Genomic DNA, 20,411 nt, shown 5'->3' with positions numbered 1-20,411 from the left:
AAATGCCTCTCTCCATACATACCTATATATATATATACATATATAGTTACTTACAAACTGTTGTTTTTATTCCTGTATCTATCTGTTAACCAAATTTAAAATCAATGCAAACCTTTTAAGCAATTACTAAAATCCTGCATTTCAACAATGCTGAATGCCTTCCCCCAGCCTCGGCAAGTTCAGCTTCTAGAGAAATCACGATGAGCATTTCTCAGATTGAGAGAAGCATCCCCATGGGACTGGGCAGGAGAAAGGCAGTTTGAGAACCACTGGAATAAGCCACTGGTCTATAGCTGCCATTGATTAGTCTGTATTCTTTAGTAAAATAGGGGGATCTCTGATTCTTCACTGAGGCAGGTTTAAACATAATTAAGCCTTATCATTTATGCACGACCTTGTACTAAAAAGCCTTGCATCCCTCAAAGAGAAAAAGTAAATAAAAAAGGGAAAAAGAGGCTTCACATAGTAATATTAAATTAATTCATGGTGCATATTTTGAACAAAATTACAACACATAGCAAATAGCTCAATTACCACCTCATGTGATTACAGGCACCCATGATAGCATAAAGTCCACTGTAGAGCTGTTAAGCCTTTTATTTCCCAACCACTGTACACATTCCACTAGAACTGTTTTAATATAAGCTTTCCTTCAAATATATACTTGTATCCCAAAGAGACTGGAAAGAGTGGACATCCCGTTATAATCTCCCTCATGTCTTCACACACATCCCAGGTGGCAGACCCAGGAGGAGACAAAAAGCCTCACACCTGCCAGTTCCCAAATCTGGCTGTACACTAACTCTCATGCCGCTGAGTAAACTGTGAAAGTCTTAAAACATCAAGGGGATGGGGCAGGGTGGGAGAAAAAAAATTCAAGCAGAATTTTATTCTAGCATCATCTGACACAAGACAAAATTGTCATGCTGAGCTGAACTAACTGAAAACTTTTTTAGAATTATGAGCATAAGTGGTTCAGCTGTCTTTTCGGTGAGTTCAACAGAATGCACACTGAGAATGTTTACTTGAGATTTGATACAATTCCATTTGTGTACAGCTTTTACATCTGTTGCTAATGATATCAAATTATTGATTGTTCACTTTCTTATATTATTTAAACATTAACTATGCACTCAGCAACCTGATGCTTTTCTTTTTATTTTTTTTTCAAGAGAACTTTTTGTTTCTGTCTGCCCTTGGTTGTAATTACTTTGATCTTCCAGAGAGTATAATTAATTTACTGTTTATTTATTTCTATGAGAAAGGAAAAAAAATTGACCTAGTAGATCTATCTGTGGCAATTTGTAACAGAATCACATAGCTTATGTTTAGGAAATCATGGTTTTGATTAAGAAGCAACCATTTAGTTCCCACTGTTTTATTAAAACAGACATTAGCAGATAATAGGAAACACATTTAGCACTGTAGGCTGCATTTAGTTTGCAACGTCAATAAAGTTATTTTGAAGCCCCTTCCTATTTTGTATTTACCACAGCTCATGCGAATTGTTTTTTGCTTTTACTTTCTAGTAACCAGCTCTAGAGTTACACAAGGAGACGGGTGCTGGTTCCAAGGACTCTAAATCATAGTTTTACCTAATCTATCCATCTCCAGCCCAAGAAACAAATCACCGCATCATCCATTCACCTTTGTGGAAGTCCTTTCTTAAAATACTAGTAAAGGAGTTCGTGATGACTGATGCATGTGACTTGAGTCACTGATTTTGCACACTAACTGAGCTGTCCTGCAGGACTATCTGGCTATAGAAAAGAAACAAAACAACATGAAATGAGAGATGATGAGAAACTGAAACCACCTAAAGAAGTGCAGAAGTCTTCCTGTCTGCAGGCAGTTAAGATTACTGCTCTGAAGTTGCATGACTGTTTATTCTCCATGCACCACTGTACCTGCCACAGAGTCTTTGTTTTCTCTCCCACTCATATGGTTGATGAATCAACACTACTTGAACTGCTTTATAGCAGCTTGTGTTTACTTCACACATACCTTAACCTTCCTTTTTCTCCTCCTACTAACACACACATAAACTTCCAAACAGCCATGACTGGCTGTGTCTCTGAATAGCACAGATACAGTTATCTGGCAACCTCTTTGGGTTTGGATCCTTGACCTTTTGATTGAGGTTTCATTCTGCTTTTACTGCACTTAACAATTTAACTGTGCACTTACTAAGTAAAAAAAGTAAGGGTGTAAGCTGTAAGAATGGAAGAAAGTGGAAGACAACAGTATGCTAGAAACACTCAGAAGCTGTAGTAGTATCTCTACAGTTAAGAACACTACAGTTAAGGGCTTCCAGTGCCTCTGCAACTGGCACCCTCGCCCAGTTTTAAAAAAAGAAAAAGAAAAATGAAAAAAAAAAGCCTATTTCTGTTCTCCCAGAATAGCAAGTAAAAGCGAATGGTAATGACCTCGAAGCTGTTTGATTCCTCTGATTGCTTTTTAACCATGAGGATATGTTAAAGCACTTTGAATAAAATTCTGTTAAGAGACACCATTCAGAGAAAAGAAACACTTCTGAGTCGCACAATGACAATTTAGAGAGAAAAGAAAATTTCCAGTTTATTTGGCATGAGGGTAACCACATACTAAAATGTCCAATCAACATTTTAACTTCTAGCCTAAGCCATTTTAGTAGGTGAAAAGCAACATCTCCATTTCCTTGCCTGCATTGTTACCCCAATCCTGCCTGGATAATTTTCCTTCTAGACACAAATAATTTCAGCACAGAACATTCTTTCCTTTTTCCCCTAAGTGAAAATCTAATCATTGCAGAGCCCAGGCATGAGTGTCTTACAGGTATGCTCTGCACAAGCCAGACGTGCAGAGAAAAACCAGATGCCTCAGAACTTGTTCTGATGTTTCATGCAATTTTGTTTCATGCGTTCCTAACTCAAGCAGCAGACTTTTTATGGTATTACTGTGCAGATTTCTAGTCTGTCCTAAGGAGACAAAGCAAGCAACCTTTCATAGCTTGTGTTTGCCAGCCTTTTATAAGGAAAAGACAGCACACTCTTTATGAAAGGTGCTAATCTTCACACAACTAAAAATACAATGGTTTCTCAGGAAGGACATGACATTGCCCTATTTCTTCATAATGTTTGCAAATCTGTTATGATTTTCCTGGCTACTGAAAGGATCACAGACAGATCACAGTAACAGTCTATGCCTTCTTTCAGGCAACGAATCCTCCTTTCAGCTGTGTAAGAGACAGAAAAACTATGGAAAAACCCTATCCAAGGATACAGCTAATCTCCAAAGGTGATGGATATTTGGGTAGAGAGGAGCCAGGTGGAATTATGAAAAAGTTTTCTACTATCCTCTAACTTCTGAGAATTTAAAGCACATGAGTGTTTAAAAAAAAACTAAACCAAAAACCTACTAAAACAAACAGTCCGCTGCACCTAAGTCCCTTGCCAAAGGAAAGGGAGAATGAAAGAACAAACCACACACGATGGATGCTTGTCACATCATCTTGTGCACCATTGACAGGTGATCAGACAGTTCAGTGGCAAGAATGGGATGAACTTTGAATAATTTTACTGCCTCACACACTGCAGACCTACTGATACAATTTCATTACAGCAAAAATATAAAAAATGAACTATTCTTCTCTTCAGTGGGTGCAGCACCTTGTTATTTACGTGTGTCTCCCAACAATCAGTATTAAATCCTCTGTATCCAGATTCCACAGGATAAAATACAGCAGGAATGCTGGTACACTTTGCAGTATTAAAAACAGAGAACAAGGGTACATGTAATTTAAAAAGTTAGACTTTCAGCTTTCAGGAACAAAACAAAAAAAAAACTAAGGCAAATTACATAGCAATTTTACTTTTAAATCCTGAGATACTATAACATTTTCTTTCCAAAATGTTTTTGCTTAATTTAAAACACAGTTGATCTTTCAGCACAGTTAAATGGGATACTTTAAGCATGTTTTGTGTCCTGTGTTTTCATGCCAGCCTTGTTTGTAAAGTATCAGATTTAATTTCAAATGTGCTGTGACTGTGTCCTCTTTGTAGACAAATTCACAAATATTATTATTGCTTATTACTTTTATTTAAAGCAAATAATCTCAAATTGTCAGCAGAATTCCAAGAAGCTGGAAAGTAACAAAAAACAAATCAAATTACCTTTAATCTTCTTGTACTTTTTGTACCATCTCCCAAACTCCTGGCACTTGGTTGCTGACACATTGGCATAGTATGTACTATTTACAATGGATGAAATCATACTCTGAAAGTATAGAAAGAAAAACAAAAAAGTAATTTAAAATATCTTCCACAATTAGAAATCTTTTCCAGGGAAAGCAAATGACATGTGAGTGCATAATGATCATCCATTTGTGACTTTAAACCCAAAAGAACTGCCTGATGAGTACAAAAAATTGGTTTTATTCTCCAGTCTATATGCCCAGCCATGAATAAAATCACAAAATAATAATAATTATTTTGCACAATTATGTAAAAAAAAAATGTAGTACAAACCTACACTGAGACCTGCAGCTCAGGCTGGGGGGGGAAGTTCTACTTTGCTTTGTACTTGTGATATTGCAAAAGCTAAACTTCAGTTGCATAACAACAGGCAGTGCTGTGCTGAGGAACACATGCTCACTGCACCAAGCACAATTTAGGAACCAGATCCTAAAGGTAAGATTAGATGCTCCAGCATGCATAATACAAATAATGCTTTTCAGTTGTCACTGTTCTGCTTCCAAATGCAGCAAGGCTGCACAGCCAAGAACTGGAGAACATCCGTGCTACTCGCTGCAGAACAACAGTTAGGCAAATAAGTTAAATTAATATAATTTATAGAAACGTGTGATTAGCCCTTGTGTGAAAAATCACCCAGAAGAGAAATTAGCAGTGCCATTCAAAGCACAGGGAACTACACATACTACAACACAGAGCAGTCAAAACCTACAAGAAAGCTCAACAAAACTGCAATCACTTGCCTAACCAGCACCCCTCCCTACTCTGCAAATTCACTGACTGAAGAGACAGCAGCAGCAGACTGGTTTTCCAGTACCTGATACCAATAAACAGGATATTTTATACCTGGGGTGCTTCTGCCATAGGGTAGCAAACAGCCTCATTACTGGTAGTTTTTCCATTCTCTTTGTCCCTTCTCTTCCTCCATGCTATAGAGGAGGCATCCTTTTAAAAATGTTTTGCTCTTCTTTTCCCCTTTCTGAAACCTTCCAGGGTCAAATCATTTAGGAATGACTGTGCACGCTGTCAGCAAGAAAATGCAATCTAACAGCACCAACACACAGGAGCCAATGCACCTTCTCCACAGATTGTATTTTATTTTCCTCACACCCTCCTTCTGCACTTATGTCAAAGCTCAGAGAAAGCTGTGGCACCCTGTGCAACCTTTCTGTACCGAGAGGAGAGAGCAAGTGTGATTTCACAGCTCAAACCATGGCTTCAAGCTCTGGCCTATGAGCTCCTGCAGGCTCTTGGCCATCTCTGGAAAGCTACAAGGCTTATGCACTGGCTCAATGAATTTAACCATGCTTTAAAAACAAAATCATCCCTGCCCTTTCCTAGATTTACCCAGCCTCCCGTCCTATTCACTGCAGTATCACAGGAGTTAGGAGAGTTCCTAACTCTCGAGTTTTAGGACTTAGAAAATGTGAGCAAAACTGAGCAACTTAAAATAACTCGGTGATACAGATTACTTTCAGTCTTCAACAGGTAATTTCACTTACACTAAAGATGCCCTTCTGCCTTTCCACTCTGCCTTTTCCACTCAAAGGGTGCTATGGTGCACTGCAGTAGAGTTTGAAGGCTATGAAGTAAGAGCCTTGTTAAGCAGCAGCTCCAATATCTAAAACTGAGACTCAATTTTCTAATTAAAATCAATATTTTGAGACATAAACCTAGCATTGTGGCAGTCAGCAGCAATTCCCTGCCCATAAATCTTCCCTTGCTCTACAGCATTTTAACAAGCAATAGAATTCTGAAAGCCTGACATGGCGATAGCCTCTGCTGAAGAAGGCTTTTGAAAGTTGAGCAAACCTAGGTTTTTTTTGCATCACTTCAGTTAAATTTCCATTCACTGAGGAAGGATGGGGAAATTGTTGAACTCTGTCTACACATCAATTTGGTTCTCTTAATTTTGGGGGGGGGGGGGGGGGGAGCAGGGGTGAGTTCCTTTTCCATCTAGCTCTAAAAGAAATCAACATTACTGAAATCATGAGGCTACTAAATATCACAGAATATATTAACCCATTAACCTTTATTTGAGAAAGCAAAACTTCAACTAAATAGTAAAATCAAACAATACATCAACCATTGGTGAAAGAAACCCAGGACAGATTCTCTTCTGCAGGGGAAAGAACTAGAACATTTTTCAAACCACATATCCTCACTATTATACATAAAGGAACACTAGCGGTATTTCTCTTAGGAATCTTGATAAGTCTGCAGAAAGGTAATATCCATTTAAAAGAGAGCAGGGAAAAAAAATCACTCTCTAGTTACAAATTTCTAAATAAAGCATAATATTTCTGGAAAAATCCTTAAGGAAGGAATAAAGCAGAAGAGATGTTTGGTATGTGTGTGGCCATGACAGCCGTGTGGAATGAAAACTACGTAGACCAGGAGCTAAGAAATACGCACACAAAGAAAATCTGGTGCAATAAGTTCAAGGAGAAAAACATGGGACAGGCTCACATCCCAAGAAAGCCTGGTCCAGCAAAGAGACAAAATGCATGGTCAGTGCTGAAATGAGTTATATGACACAGGAAAGACAGAGATCTCTATGAAAAGATGGAAACACTGAAATAATTGGATTTCTTTCTGCCACACACACTCCCCCCACCCACCCTCCTTCCCCCCAGCTTGGTTAACTGGGATTTATTTGTTTGAACAGGAGCCGTATGCTAAGGGTAGCTAAGCTGCAGACATGTAATACACCTAGCAGAAAAAAACCAGAACAATTTTAAATCAAAGTGAATGATTACATTTCCCATTAGCAGCAATCAGAATCCCCATCTGGGCTGCTTGGAGAGCTCGGGCACTGAGAACCAGAGACGGAGCACTGTCGCTGGTGGGAGCGGGAGCTCCCCGTGCTGCCCCTCTCCACTTCTGTACTTGAGGCACTGTGAACACATTAATAAACAGCAGCATTTACTCTGCAGTTTGACTCCTAAGAGACCACTCTGCAATTTGCTGCTGTCAATAATATATTAACCACAAGGGGGTTGTAATGACATTTCACATTTGGCACGATATTTTTTTAAAACTGATTTGGGAGAAGGAATTGTATTAGAGGCATATTCAGATGATGGTAATAGACAGCTTCTATACAACCTTCCATTGTATCTTATGCATTTTGTAAGCTAAACCAAAAGAGACCAAAACTTTTTATGGCAATAATAATAATGATACAAGCTGCATTCTGCAGTCTCAGTTCAAGGGTTAGTCACTACCCAAGGTCATTTATACCTGTGTTCAATAGTAAGCAAGTTCTATTTCCTACAGAAGGATTTCCTCTAAGCTTTGTCCACTAAATAAATACTGGGGCAAGGATTTTGGCTGCTACACTTCTGCCATCAGTAATTTTGTAAATGTATGTCAGACTGAGGCTATAGAAGGAGTAAACCAACTGCAGCGTTTCCACCTGGTAGGCTTTGAAACTGAAGTGGGAGGAAACAGACCTAGACAACAAATGAATTCTGCATATGAAATGATGCAGTTTAGTTATGCTGGATATTGAAGAAGACTGGGCAGAGACAACCATATGCTGCAATCGTCATTAGCTGACCAGATTCCACAGATAATTCTATTTAAAGAAATTACACTTAAACTGTGTGAAAAGGAAAACACTTTTGTATTCAACGCGTGTTCCACACTACGTGTATCTACAGTGACTGTTACTCCTTTACTAAATCAGCAAGTTCCCTGGCTTTTCCTTACAAAACCCTTCCATTCCTGTTAGTTATGCAGGTCCCACATGGCTGAAGAAGGTGAAGAATGTGATTGCTACCAGCTCTGTATTTCACCCTCTGTGTTGTCCCTGGAGCTGTAATCATACCACAGTGAGGCAAAGTCGTGGTGAATAGAAAGAATTCTCTTGGTTTCTGGAGGCTTTGGATCATGAATTGCAGAATGAACATACAGTGCAATGGAAGACAGACAACCACAGGATAAAAAAATGTTGGATATGAGAAAACAAAGCAATGGATTTCTAGGAAGCTGGAATTACCCATGTTTTGACTTTTAAAAGACACAGAGGACAGATTAACCTGATTCTAGTACATGTTTTAGAAGGCAATATATATATTTTTTTTTTTTTTTTCATGCCTAGCAAAGTTACCTGGTCTGGGTGATAAAGTGTTACTCTGTTTTCTGAGAGGCAAGGAGAAGTAAGTCATAAAAATTTTATGAATGTCTCATTATGACAATCTGAAGTACAAATAGAGCTCGTGACATCTGTAGGAACCTGTGTCTTAGACATGACATCACTGCCGTTTAAAAAGCAGTCATGGAGAATGAGGCTGAGGGTTTTGTTCTTTTTTTAACATAATTACATATACATTTTTTTGTTGCTGTTTCCTAGAAATTGGGGCACAACTGTTAAAACTGCATACTTTTTATCATGGTTGCAGGCTGATGAGAGGTACCCATGGGTTAGAGGGAAGGCAAGCCTCTGCTACTGGGAAGAAGCCACTCAAATCTTGCATTTGAGGATCATTAGTCCTATTGCAATAGGTCAGATAAAAGTCTAAATAAAGGATTTACATATCTATGAAAACCAATCAATTAATTCATAAGTTTTACCTGGCAACCCACTAAGGAAACATGGTATAAGATACTATTTAACATGTTAATTAGAATTCCTCCTTTCTAAAGAAAACAAGAAATTTATTTGGTATTTATGGAATTGTTTCATGTAGGCTCTTTACAGACCAAGTATGAGCTTTAGTTTGAGCTTTCTTTCCCTAAGCCTGGTGAAAGCACTGACCTGTGAGAGAGGGCATTCTTTGGCTAATGTGCTCTGATTCATCTCTTTGAGCAGTTCCTTTAAGGCATTGCGAACTGTGGCATGGTTCCACTGCTCTGCTGGCAAGTCTTCCAACTTTGAACAACTGTTAAAACAGAAAGCAAAAAGCAGATAGAAACATCACCTTCACAGATGCTTACTTTTTGCGTGCAAATGCTATAGACCTTTAAGCAGCAAGCACAACCCTGGAGTCTCCTGCTTGGCCAGCCCAACAAGGTGCTTCTCCCCTCTGTCCCTCTCCCACCAAGCACGATTACCAGAAGATGTGCAGTTCAACACGCGGCTGCTGATCCTCCTACGGTATATGTGTGCATAACCACTCCTGCTGGGGCCTGACGGAGAGCAAAGGAACTGCATAAAGCAAGCCCCAGGAATGGCTGAGCAAAGCCATCCTCTGCAGACAAAGATACTCCTGCTGGGGTAGAAAAATAAACATATATGCTGCACTGCCGCTAACAAAATCCCTGAACAGTGAGGGCTCTCACTGTGTGACTTTGAAAAATTAGTTTAATTTTATACAGGTTCTTATGCTGCCCTTATCACTGAAGTATCCGAGAGCCTTTCAGAAACACATTAAGCCATATGCCCAACATCTGTCACGTGCAGTTCATTCTCACTTTCATTCCACAAGAACTGCGTATGTAGTGAAGCTTCTGACTTCATATGACTTGTGCCTCTTTTAATTTAACAAGCCTATGGTTTGTGTCTGCATGCATGGGGAAAGACCCAAGAAGCAAACCAAAAAGGTGGGAGAAGCTTGCCACTGCCATTCCTGCTGCAGAGCCTTAACGCATGCTCTCCAACGGCCCCAGAAGGTGGTTCTGCCTTCTGCCCTTACAGCTTGGCTTTTCCCTCAGAGCTGAACCTTCAGTTGTGCTCGAAGAGTTCAAGTATCCGTGATCATTTTTATCTCGAAGTCATGGACTGTCTTTTATTTATGTGGCATCCGGGCATTCAGGCACTTTGAAGATAAAGAATTAGACCTTAATCTCAGGTTCATATCCTTTGCTAGTACAGATGTGACAATAGACTACATCAACCCGTGGTAGCTCACACTTCTGAGGAAATGAGTTATTACACTCGTTTTATAGCAGCTATAGGGTCTAGACACTCTTTTACAACTACACTGCAGAGATGCAGCCCAACTGAAAAATTTTAACAGCACAGAAAACCAAGGAAAGACCTGCTCATGGAAATCAGAAAACCCAAGCACCATTAGAGATTCAACAAGAAAGACATGTTGCTGTTTGGAAGTTTAATGTCACTGAGGCATCAACTACTTCCAAATTCTAAATTGAACTGAACAGTTGGAGGGTATGTACCTGTCACCAAAGGACATGCACATATCCCTGCGGGCCCCTCTTCTGTCAAAGCCAAAGCTTCAAAGCATTGTCAGCAAGTTATTCCAGACTATCTGCTATTTTTCACTCTTTTCTCTGTCATGTTCTGGCCATCCAGCTACGGGAGGCTGTGTAATGTAGGCTTATCTGCAGCTCTGAATGCACTGCCCTGCCATGCACTGCCAGGGACCTTACATTTGAGGACTCTTTAGGAGGCCAAGGGAGAGAAAGAAGAAACAAAAAAGGAAGGAGGAGTGGGAGGAAAGGAGGGTAAATAAGTGTAAAAGCGTTGGGAGCTTTTGCTTTGCTAATCAGAGCTAGCCCTCAGGGAAGGAAAATATTTTCCAAACACCAAATGGAGCTGCAGTGACACTTTCCTTCCTTGTCTTCTGTTTGCTGGAAAGACCACTGGAGAAAAAAAACGAAAAGTAAAAAAAGCTCCCCTCCTCCACATCTCAGCAACTGGCTGCAGAAGACCTGGATTTTCACAATGCAGCCCCTAGAAAAAGGTAAGGAGTTTATTATTTGATAAAATTAGAAATTAAGAATCCGTTAAATTATGGGCTGTAGAAAGGTCTGCCTCTAAAAGCCCCATACCTTTACTTGATTGTGTTTCTGCCCTTCCCCTCTCTGTTGCCATACTGCTACTTCAGGAAACATACAGTATCAGTTGGAACATGCACCAAAAAGCTGCCAGGTGACCCACCCTTCTCTCCATTTTCTTTTCATTTCATCAAAAGCCCAGAAATTAATGAAGACAGGATGTGCTAATCTCTGTAGCAATGCTGTAACCGGCAGAGTAGCTCAGAGAATAGGGAAGGACAGATGTTCAGAAACACCCACCTTTGTAATTGGATTTTCAATGTCACAACATGATAGACATCTTGTAGCATGTCAGCTACTGTCGCATCTGGTGCATCAGTCACATAACTGAGAGGGAGGGGATTCCACCTCCCAAGCTTGATTATTCCTGAAAAGAAAACAAAAAATCCATACTTTATATTTTATCAGCCATTTACTAAACCCTTCAGCCAGGTTGATTTTCCACAAGATTCAATATCTGCCTTCAGGTCTATTGCAGTCTTGCCCAGAAAGACATGTTCTACTGACTCTTGAGCCAACGAGTGAGGAAGAGCAGGAATAGGTTTAAATTTTTTAGCAGACAGTTGCTGACACGTTCCTGACTTAAATTTCTTCAAGGAAGAAGCACAGGAGACTTCCTCCCTTCACATCTTTCACTAGCTCTAAAGTCTAGTTCTTTAAGTTAGAATAAGCTTAAATACTCTCTGCTCCTGATTTTGCAGTCTAGAAAAGCTTTCCAGTAAATAAATGTATTGCTTTTGACTGGAACAGGAAAATTCCTATGCGTGGGCTCTCAGCACTGTTATAATCTAAGCATGGTACGATTCCCAGTGTGGATGGATGCCACTGGAAACCCACCAAGTAGGAAGCATTCACTCCCAGATACAAGTTGCACTATGCAGACGGTTGCTTTTCTTTGTGGGAAAAAAAAATAAGAACCAAACAACAGCAAGCTGCTGACCGCAGATCCAAAATAGCTTTTTGGAGGCGGGGGAGAATGCTGTAAGTTCTATTTCTACTTCTGTTCATTCTTTAATAGGGATCATCACCTCTTCTGGATGAGCTTGTCACAAAGACTGTAAACTTGGATGGCAAACCATTTGGTGCAGAGGTATTATTTCTGTTTAGACAATTGCAGAGAGCCCACCCACACCAAAAACAATGACTAATCCCAGGAATGACTTCCAGGAAGACACCAAACAAAGAAAGCCACAGTGCCATCTTACATGACAGCAAAGCAGTTCAGCCTTGTTCTGCAGTACTGCCACTACTGCTTTTATTTCCTCCTTCATTGTGCTCCCATTGCCCCACTGTTCTGCTCACTTAACTTTCCTCAGCTCAGCCCTACAATCCACAAGACACCATTCTCCCATTCAAACTGATGCCTCCTGAGGTTTCTTTATATACTGTTTAATCTCTGAAAAGACATCCATAAACTCAACTGCCAGAAAAAAAGGAATACACTAATACATGAGACTACTACTTCTGAGATAACAGGCACGCCAAGAACTCCTCTTGGGTATCTGGAAGGATGTCGTGATGCCAAGAAACTTCAACCATCTCCTCCTCACTTTCTCCTCCCAGCCCTTCACCAGCTCTGGAACTAATTGAACTGCAGTAAATGACAAAAACCTTTTATCCTGATCTCCCAAAAATCATCATAAAATAAACACCACGCTGAAACAGTGAAACAAAGCTTCTCGTAGAGACAATAACAGAACACAAGGAGCCCATGAAGTACGTGCTATAGAGTATTTTTCCCCATTCCTACACAGATTGAAGAAGAAATAATTTTAGTACAACTCCTTTTCTGTAGCACTTAAATCTTTGCATTTACCACCAACGTACTGCTTTGCAAGTCATTCTGTCACCACATACTGAAAGAAGCTGGAAGTGACCTAGTTCATCCTCAGGGGCACAAAGTTTCACTGTAACATACTGGTACAGACAGGCTAATATTTCAAGAGCATATTAGAAAGCTTTTGGCAAAGAGAGATACTGTCCAAACGAAACAAAAAGCTAGTAAGTGTTGCTTGATACCCAATGCTTGAAAATGGGACATAAACAGAACAAAAACATTTCAATGATGCACTGTTTCAGTATTAAGATTTAACAATCTGGTGCTGAATATGCTGCAGTATAAATAGTGCCTGGACTCAGATCCAGTAGAGTAACACACAGCACTCATTCACAGCACCGTATGTCTCCAGTGCTGGCTCCTTGAGTCATATTCCACTTGCCAAGAAAAGCTGTTTTTCTTAAGGGGATAGTTTACTTAATGTTATCTCTGGTGACAACAAGAAATGCATATAGTACAGCATATATTAGTCATGAAATGAGCATCAAGGGTCCACTGAGTAAAATACATGCTGGAAAAACACAGTTTAGCTGCTGACTTTCTTCACCTCCTCTTGCTATATAATAATGTAAAACAAAATCACCCAAAAATCCAGAAATCTATACCGGCTTCACAGAACACTTGGCTTCCTATGTTCAACCTCGCCAAGTTTTCATGTAATTGAAAAAATAAGCATCATATGTGCCCCATAAGTCACATCTAAATTGGTAATATTTTACAAGAGGCTTTATTTTTCATTCAATTAAGGAAAGCACTCAGAGAGCACACCATCTGCAACTGCTCGGGCCTGGCAATGCTAGCAAAGGACAAAGAGATGGCCGGGAAGCACTGACATTACTAAAGGTGTCCCCAGACTAAAAGGGTTTAAAGAAAAAAAAAATCCCAGTGCAAGCAGAGTGCACCATGGGAAATACTATGCAAATTGTTTTACAGGAATGTCTGCTACTACTGGAAATTAGGGAGATTTTTTTTTTTTTAAATCCTCCTCTACAACTGGAGAGGAAATTGTTTTGGCTGGATTTAAACAAACACAGGTGTTACCATAATGCTCAGTGCCTCAGCACGTTAACACCTGCTGAGAGTCCTTTACTCTGTGTTACAGCACTGCTGATGCACGCTATTTTTTCAGCCAGTGTGATGTGACGTGTGAAATACTTTTTTCCAGAGCACATTAAGCTGGTCCAAACGATAGCCAGAAGCCATGGTTTCCATTCAGCTCCTCAACAGACTTCAGAGGTGCTTATTTCATGGCACCAACACTGTACTTCAGGCAACTCTTGGGCTATGTTTGGGAAGATGATGCCAGCTAATTGAGCAAATGTGTTCTCTGCCTACTAAGACATCTCTGAATGACTACTCGGTCAAAACTGAGTGGGCCAAAATTTTCCCCCTTAAAAAGGTCCCTTCTTATCCAGACTGAGTGTTTCTAGCATGACAGCAACCCCGAGATGAAAACAGCCCGGTAGCAAGGTGTCACTTTCACATGCACGTTTTTTTATTGTTCCTCTCATTGACTTCAAATTACATAGCTCAGGCCTTTAAAGAAATCACTTTAACTGGCCTGGCCGAGCTTTTATCCTACCACAACTAACACTTGGGATGGGGAACAGGAATGAGCAAAGGTCACTGTGTTATTAATGAATACACTACTGCTCTGAGAGTATCACTTCTCTGTCAGCTCCAGACCTTCTCAAAATTACGTGTGGATAATGTATATCAGATCAAAAAGCTCAGGAAATCAAAAAACACACCTTCCTTGAATTCCCAAAACTCTTCTGTTAACAAATCTGGTTCTCTTTCCTGTAACTATTGGGTCTTTTTTCCTGCGAAAGTTTTTTGAAGGGAAACCTAACAGATTTCAAGGCTTGCATACAACTCAAGAAATGGCTATACACTAGAACAGCTCTCAACTCACCAAGAAATGACTGAATGCTGCCCAGGCCAGTCAGGCAATAAAAGACATTAAAGACATCAGTTTTCTCAAAAGACTGTTTTCCAAAATCTATTTTAGAAGAGATTCTCTACCCACACTGGCTGTTGGTTCTTGAATGGCATGTACTTCTACCATCAGGTCTTTCATTAACTTTAAGCCTCAGCTTCATCAAAATGCAGACAGAGAAAAAAACCATAGTAACTTCGCATAGAATGTGTGTAACTCCCTTTACCCATAAGAATGGCAGAACACACCAGTGGCAAACTTCTGTGAGCTTGAGTGTCAGGCTTGTACATAAACAACCACTGCAATTTACTGCTGTTACTCCACTTAGGCCAATGATGTGCCAGCATGTTTCCAATTGAGTTTCATTTAAAAAGCAGCTCCTTTGGAGAAAAAAGTGGTAACTACACAAGTGAGAGCAGAAAGAACTCTACATTGAGCAGAAGCCTTGCCCTGCTATATCACAGCTGACCCATTCTATATTCAGCAGAACACATCACAGGATCCTCATTAGCTTTATTTTATCACCTGAAAAAATGATGCACCTAAAGTACTGGGATTATTCCTAGGACATCACCCTACTGAGATGTGAACTGAATGGATACAAGGCTGGGTCTAAAGCAGACTTCCAGAATCACTACTCAGATCAGGAGCATAAAATGACAAAAGGCAGAAAGTTGCTTTCTAGAACAACACAGCTAAGCTGGCAAACCCTTTCCATTATTATGTAGTTCACACTGTCCCATAAAAATTATTTATCTATATGGGCTAGAAACTTCATTTGTCATTGCAAATGGAAAGACAGCCACACAGTACCCTCATTCTAAGAATGCCACATCTGGGGTTTGGAACATACATATCCTAGTCTAGCTATGACACTTGGTCCTAAATGGAATGAAGACCAGGTCCTGCATCTCCCACTCCTTTCAAACTATCCCCTGCACTCACCATGGCTATACTCTTGCTTCCATCTTTCACAAATTATGAGCATACCTGAACTACATCTTAAATGGATACTCATAGTGTTAATGCAAATGCATGCACAGCATTAATGTAATTTATTTTAAATGCTAATCTGCCAGGGTTTAAAGTTCATCAGGTGTCCTAGAATTTGTTTCTTTGCATTCCAGGGATCCCAGGACCACAGCCCCAGAGTGGCAGACTGCAAACATGAGGCTGGTTGAAGAACACAACCAGCATTTGCTGCTGCCTTGTGAATTCAATCAAGTAGTTTTTACCAAACATTGTGCTTTTTAACAGTAGCTCTTACCAAAACAACAGACACTCTGGAGAAACTGCAGGTTAGCATTAGCACCCAAACACTTCTGATTTCTTTTACAGCTCCAAATGAAGCACCTCAAAGAGATACCCAATAAAAGCCCCACTTCTGGGACCACCAAGCTATTTCTCTATCAGCCACTATTGCAGGACTTCCCTTCAAGATGGGTAGGGTCTTGTGACAGTGACTGCATTTGTTTATCCCCTTCAAAGGCGTCTTGTCCCTATGCTTTAGTATGTAATTTTTCCTTTGTTAAGCTGTGTTTTGTTACAGAAATTGAAAACTGCCTGTCCCATGTAGTAAGTACAAAGAATTATTTACTCATAAATTAGTTTGCAGAAAATCACTCCCCTGCAGTACATAACAACTCAGCCTGTGTTTCTACACTAGCTGTAGTATATCATCACACTGTAACAACATAAAGCCATAATTTGTAGTTATTACTGTTAATCCAGCAAAGTGAATGACTTTTCAAGCAGAAAGGATGAAAAAGCAATGGGAAAAATTACAAGAAAATAAACTGATTATAACAATTTTTGTATTATATTATTGAGCCGTCTTTTCTAGTTTTCTGGGAAATCTAAGAAAATATTATACTGCCTTTGCCCATTGTTATAAGGGTGCCTATATTATTCTATTGAATTTCAATTGATGACACATTGGTGTAATAGATGTGAAAAAATAATCAGCAGAATCCTACCCCGTACTTCTAAAGCATCTTTCATGAGAGGGTCCCAGTGCACTTTAAAAACATTAATTAATCAAACTTTGCAACATCCTACATGTGAGGTAGACTGTATTCTGCCAATTGACATATTGGTGATGTAGTGATTGAAAGCATACAATGAACATAATCCTATGCTTATGCCAATACAAAAGAATCCCCCCCTCTTTCCTCATTTCAGTCCATAATAAATAATTCAGTGTGAGAACAGGAATAAACTATGTGATTACACTGTGATGCACACATCCACAAATCAACAGGAACACCCACAATCCCCGAATGACGAATGCTTCGCCCCAGCTCATGGGACTTGTGCAACTTCAGGGCTCTGCACAGAAGGGTGACCTTCACCCAAGGGGAAAGCACAGCCGAGCTCTGGCAGCACAAAGCCCCTTGAACTGCTGCTGCTGAAGTCTTTGCTCTTGCTGTTTAAAAATCCTCTCAGAAATTCTGTGTACCAGTGATGGTTTAGAGCACAAAACGACACATTTATGAGCCAGTCAACTTAAACACTTTCTGGCTTGCACATCTGTATCAGTACACATACTTTAATATAGACTATGCATTTACATCATTACATATGATATTTATATGATTACATATTAAAAATTTTATAGAATCATGGGTGTAACTATCAATAGAAAGACTGTTTGTGGTACAAGGTTTAATGCCAAACTTCAGAGTACTTTCATAGATGAAAATCACTTTGATACATGAAGCTTGGTTTTGCGTTTTTAATTTTTTGAATGCTAGCATTGCCCTTTCCTTTCCTACAGCATGACTGTACTGAAGTATTCGACTTAAATAACATACACTAAACAGTTTAATGGCTTGTAATTCTACATATCGGGTTTACATTTTACAGTAAAAAGATTGTGCCTCATGTAATAGATGCTGCTTCACATTTGGGAAACGTTATGTGAGGACCCTGACTTTTATTAGATTAATTTAATAAGGCACTAAGTTACTAGACTAAATTAATAAAGCTCTTCTTAAAAAAAAAGAAAAAAACTAGAGGGGGAGAGAATGAGCGAACAGAATGAACCTACAAATTAAATAAAATTTTCTGGAGCTTGTTATTTTGGAAGTCTTTATTTAATTTTCCAACCTCTATTCACTATGAAAAAACAGTCAATAATTAGTAAGGAAACAGGAAAAAAAATTGATGCTATTTACTTCAGGGGATTATTTTTAAACCTGTTATATGATAGAACAGGAATACCACAAATAAATAGAAGGGCAAGGAAGCAAAGGAAGTACTATTAAAAAAACAGCAAGACAACAGGCCATTCACTTAAGTTTCCAGAGGAGATTCAATGATCCTTGTAGGTCCCTTCCAACTCAGAATATTCTGTGCTTCTGAAGTATTTTTTACATTTCCTGTATTACTTGGAAAACTACCACCTCACTGAGGAAAACCACATTCAGTCCTGCATATTATCTCCCTTTTGTCATTTTTGGGATAAGTGCGCACTTGCCTTGGACAGCAAGAATATGCATAGAGAGAGAAAAGTCCACTCCCCTCATCTGAGACAGAGAATCACTCCCCTAAATACCACTTCCACAGCAGAATACAAAGTCTTTTAAATCATGACAACTCAGAACAGAAAGGCTACTGCATCCAGGTGTCTTTCAGAACCCTACCAGCCTGGAGCTCAGCTTCACGCCCCATCAGGTGTCTCCTGAGAGGCACCCTCACACTGGGGCTTTCTCAGTGGTATTATTCAGTATACCCATAGGATTGCAGCACCCACTGCATGTCACTAATGTCACCCCCACAGTAATGTCCAGAGCAGGGCACTCCCCCCAGCTGTGCATGCAACTGCTGTCTTTTGGGCAATCTGTGCTCTTGTGGTAAAATCTTTCCTAGCTTAGTCCTGGGACACCTGAGCTTGCTCAGCTGCACAGGAGCACAGGCTGTGCCTCCTCCCAGGGAGCAGTGCCTGCTGAACGCCCTTGAAATCCAGAGTGCCACAACTCAGCTTATTCCCTGATCACAGAGCTTCTTTAGCTGCTGCCATGAGTAGAGGTTTGCTTTGCCACCTTAAAACCATGGCTGTTCCTCTTGCTTCGGACACCAGCTGTCTCTCCTTGAGTCCCAGGGTCCCCGGTAAAATGTGCTCCTCCTCTGCCATTCCAGTGTGGCACCAGGACCTGCCTGTAATTTAGGGCCTTTCCAAAGAGCCAACATAAGCAGATACAGCTAGTGGGGACCTGTAACGTGCTTCCAGATCAGCCTTACAGACTGAGAACTGGGGCTTCAGTGTAGTTGCATCAGTTGCTAAGAAACATGAACGCAAGTGTACTCAACAGGTGGTGCTTTTCTCCACTGCACATGTTCCTGAACAGCCATAAACAATGCCTGGATCATCTCACCAGAAATTTTGGACCTGGTGACCACATTGCCACCTCACCATCTATAAAGGGCTGCACATGAGTAAAAGGACCAGAGCTTTACACAAACATTTGCTGTCAAACCTTCCTTGTCAGCTTTTTGCCAGCCAGCCCATTGCTATGAACACAACCTGCCTCATGACACATTCAGCAAAAATAGGGTATCTGGGCAGAGAGCCTTTGGCCCCTACCTTCCAGAAGCCTTTCTTGAATTTCATATGATGTTTCCCAATGGAGAAGAGGAGAGGTAGAAGATATTTTCCCTGCCTGAGGAAAACCCTGCATCTGATTTTAAAAAGACGCCAATGCCCCGAACTCCTTCAATTCACCTCCAACTTCAATGCTTGCCTATAAGCTTCACACGGAAAGTCAATCTACTGAGCGGAAGAAACAGCACAGTAACATGGCATTGCATCTGAATACATAAAAGACATTTTAAAGGTTATAAAAGAGCATTGCTAACAGGACATTGTAGAGGATAATAAGCTTAGACTTAAGCCTACGGACATTGTTTGGCCTTGTATGAATCTGAATATCCTGCCCACTCACAGCAACAGCTACAGAGAGCACAGAAAGTTTGGCTCGGACTGCAAACATACAGTAGCCAACTATCTTTGTGTTGAGTCAACTACAAGTAGATTTGAAAATTCATGGGTCTCAAGTCCAAAGAAAAATAAGGGTATACAGCATGCTGTGCTGCACAAACAAACCTCTAAACTAATGCAGTTTCGTATTCTGGCCTATGTAGTTTAACAGCTTAATCTCTTTAGTTTCAGATTTGTGTCTTGGGGTTTTCCTTACGCTCTATAAAGACTAGCAGAATGTTTTTTTCACTAAATTACTACTTTTGGTTTGCCTTCTGTCTTTTCTTTCCTCCCACCAGACATTCAGTTCTTGACTTCCACGAGAAAAAAAACAACATGAACAACTGAAAAACTAGCAGGACAGCATCTAACTATCAGGATAGAAAAGCAAGTATTGCTGAGGAAATAGAGGGATTGAGGACTTTACTGATAATCTCAAATGACTGTTTCCATTAATTCAACATGAATGCAATAAGTGAAGATACAGTTGCTGTAATTTTTGTCATTCAACCTTGAAGCCCTCTGCTCTTTGCACCTGCCTTACTGTAAGAGTATATCCAGATCCATACAAGATCAAAAAATATCCGCAAGTGTGATCCCAGTATCTCTAATGACATTCAGTTAAAAACTAATTCCACCACAAAGCAGTTAACAAGGATGGTAACACTTGTATTTTAGCATTTT

At 40.0% G+C, this 20,411-nt stretch overlaps 1 protein-coding gene across 2 annotated transcripts in view; it reads right to left on the bottom strand.

Annotated features, from left to right (window-relative positions):
• SATB2 (SATB homeobox 2) overlaps nt 1–20,411 on the bottom strand; it is a 129,898-nt gene that overhangs the window by 62,896 nt on the left and 46,591 nt on the right. For both annotated transcript variants that reach the window (XM_058840383.1, XM_058840382.1), the window contains exons 4-6: nt 11,214–11,340; nt 8,992–9,115; nt 4,152–4,254 (exon numbers count right to left, since the gene is read on the bottom strand). In XM_058840383.1, coding sequence (XP_058696366.1) covers nt 4,152–4,254; nt 8,992–9,115; nt 11,214–11,340 — 354 coding nt within the window. The remainder of the gene's footprint in view (nt 1–4,151; nt 4,255–8,991; nt 9,116–11,213; nt 11,341–20,411) is intronic.

This window comes from Poecile atricapillus, chromosome 5 (assembly GCF_030490865.1).
Source record: "Poecile atricapillus isolate bPoeAtr1 chromosome 5, bPoeAtr1.hap1, whole genome shotgun sequence".
In the NCBI taxonomy this organism is placed as follows: domain Eukaryota; kingdom Metazoa; phylum Chordata; class Aves; order Passeriformes; family Paridae; genus Poecile; species Poecile atricapillus.
This window is presented reverse-complemented; position numbering and strand designations above follow the sequence as displayed.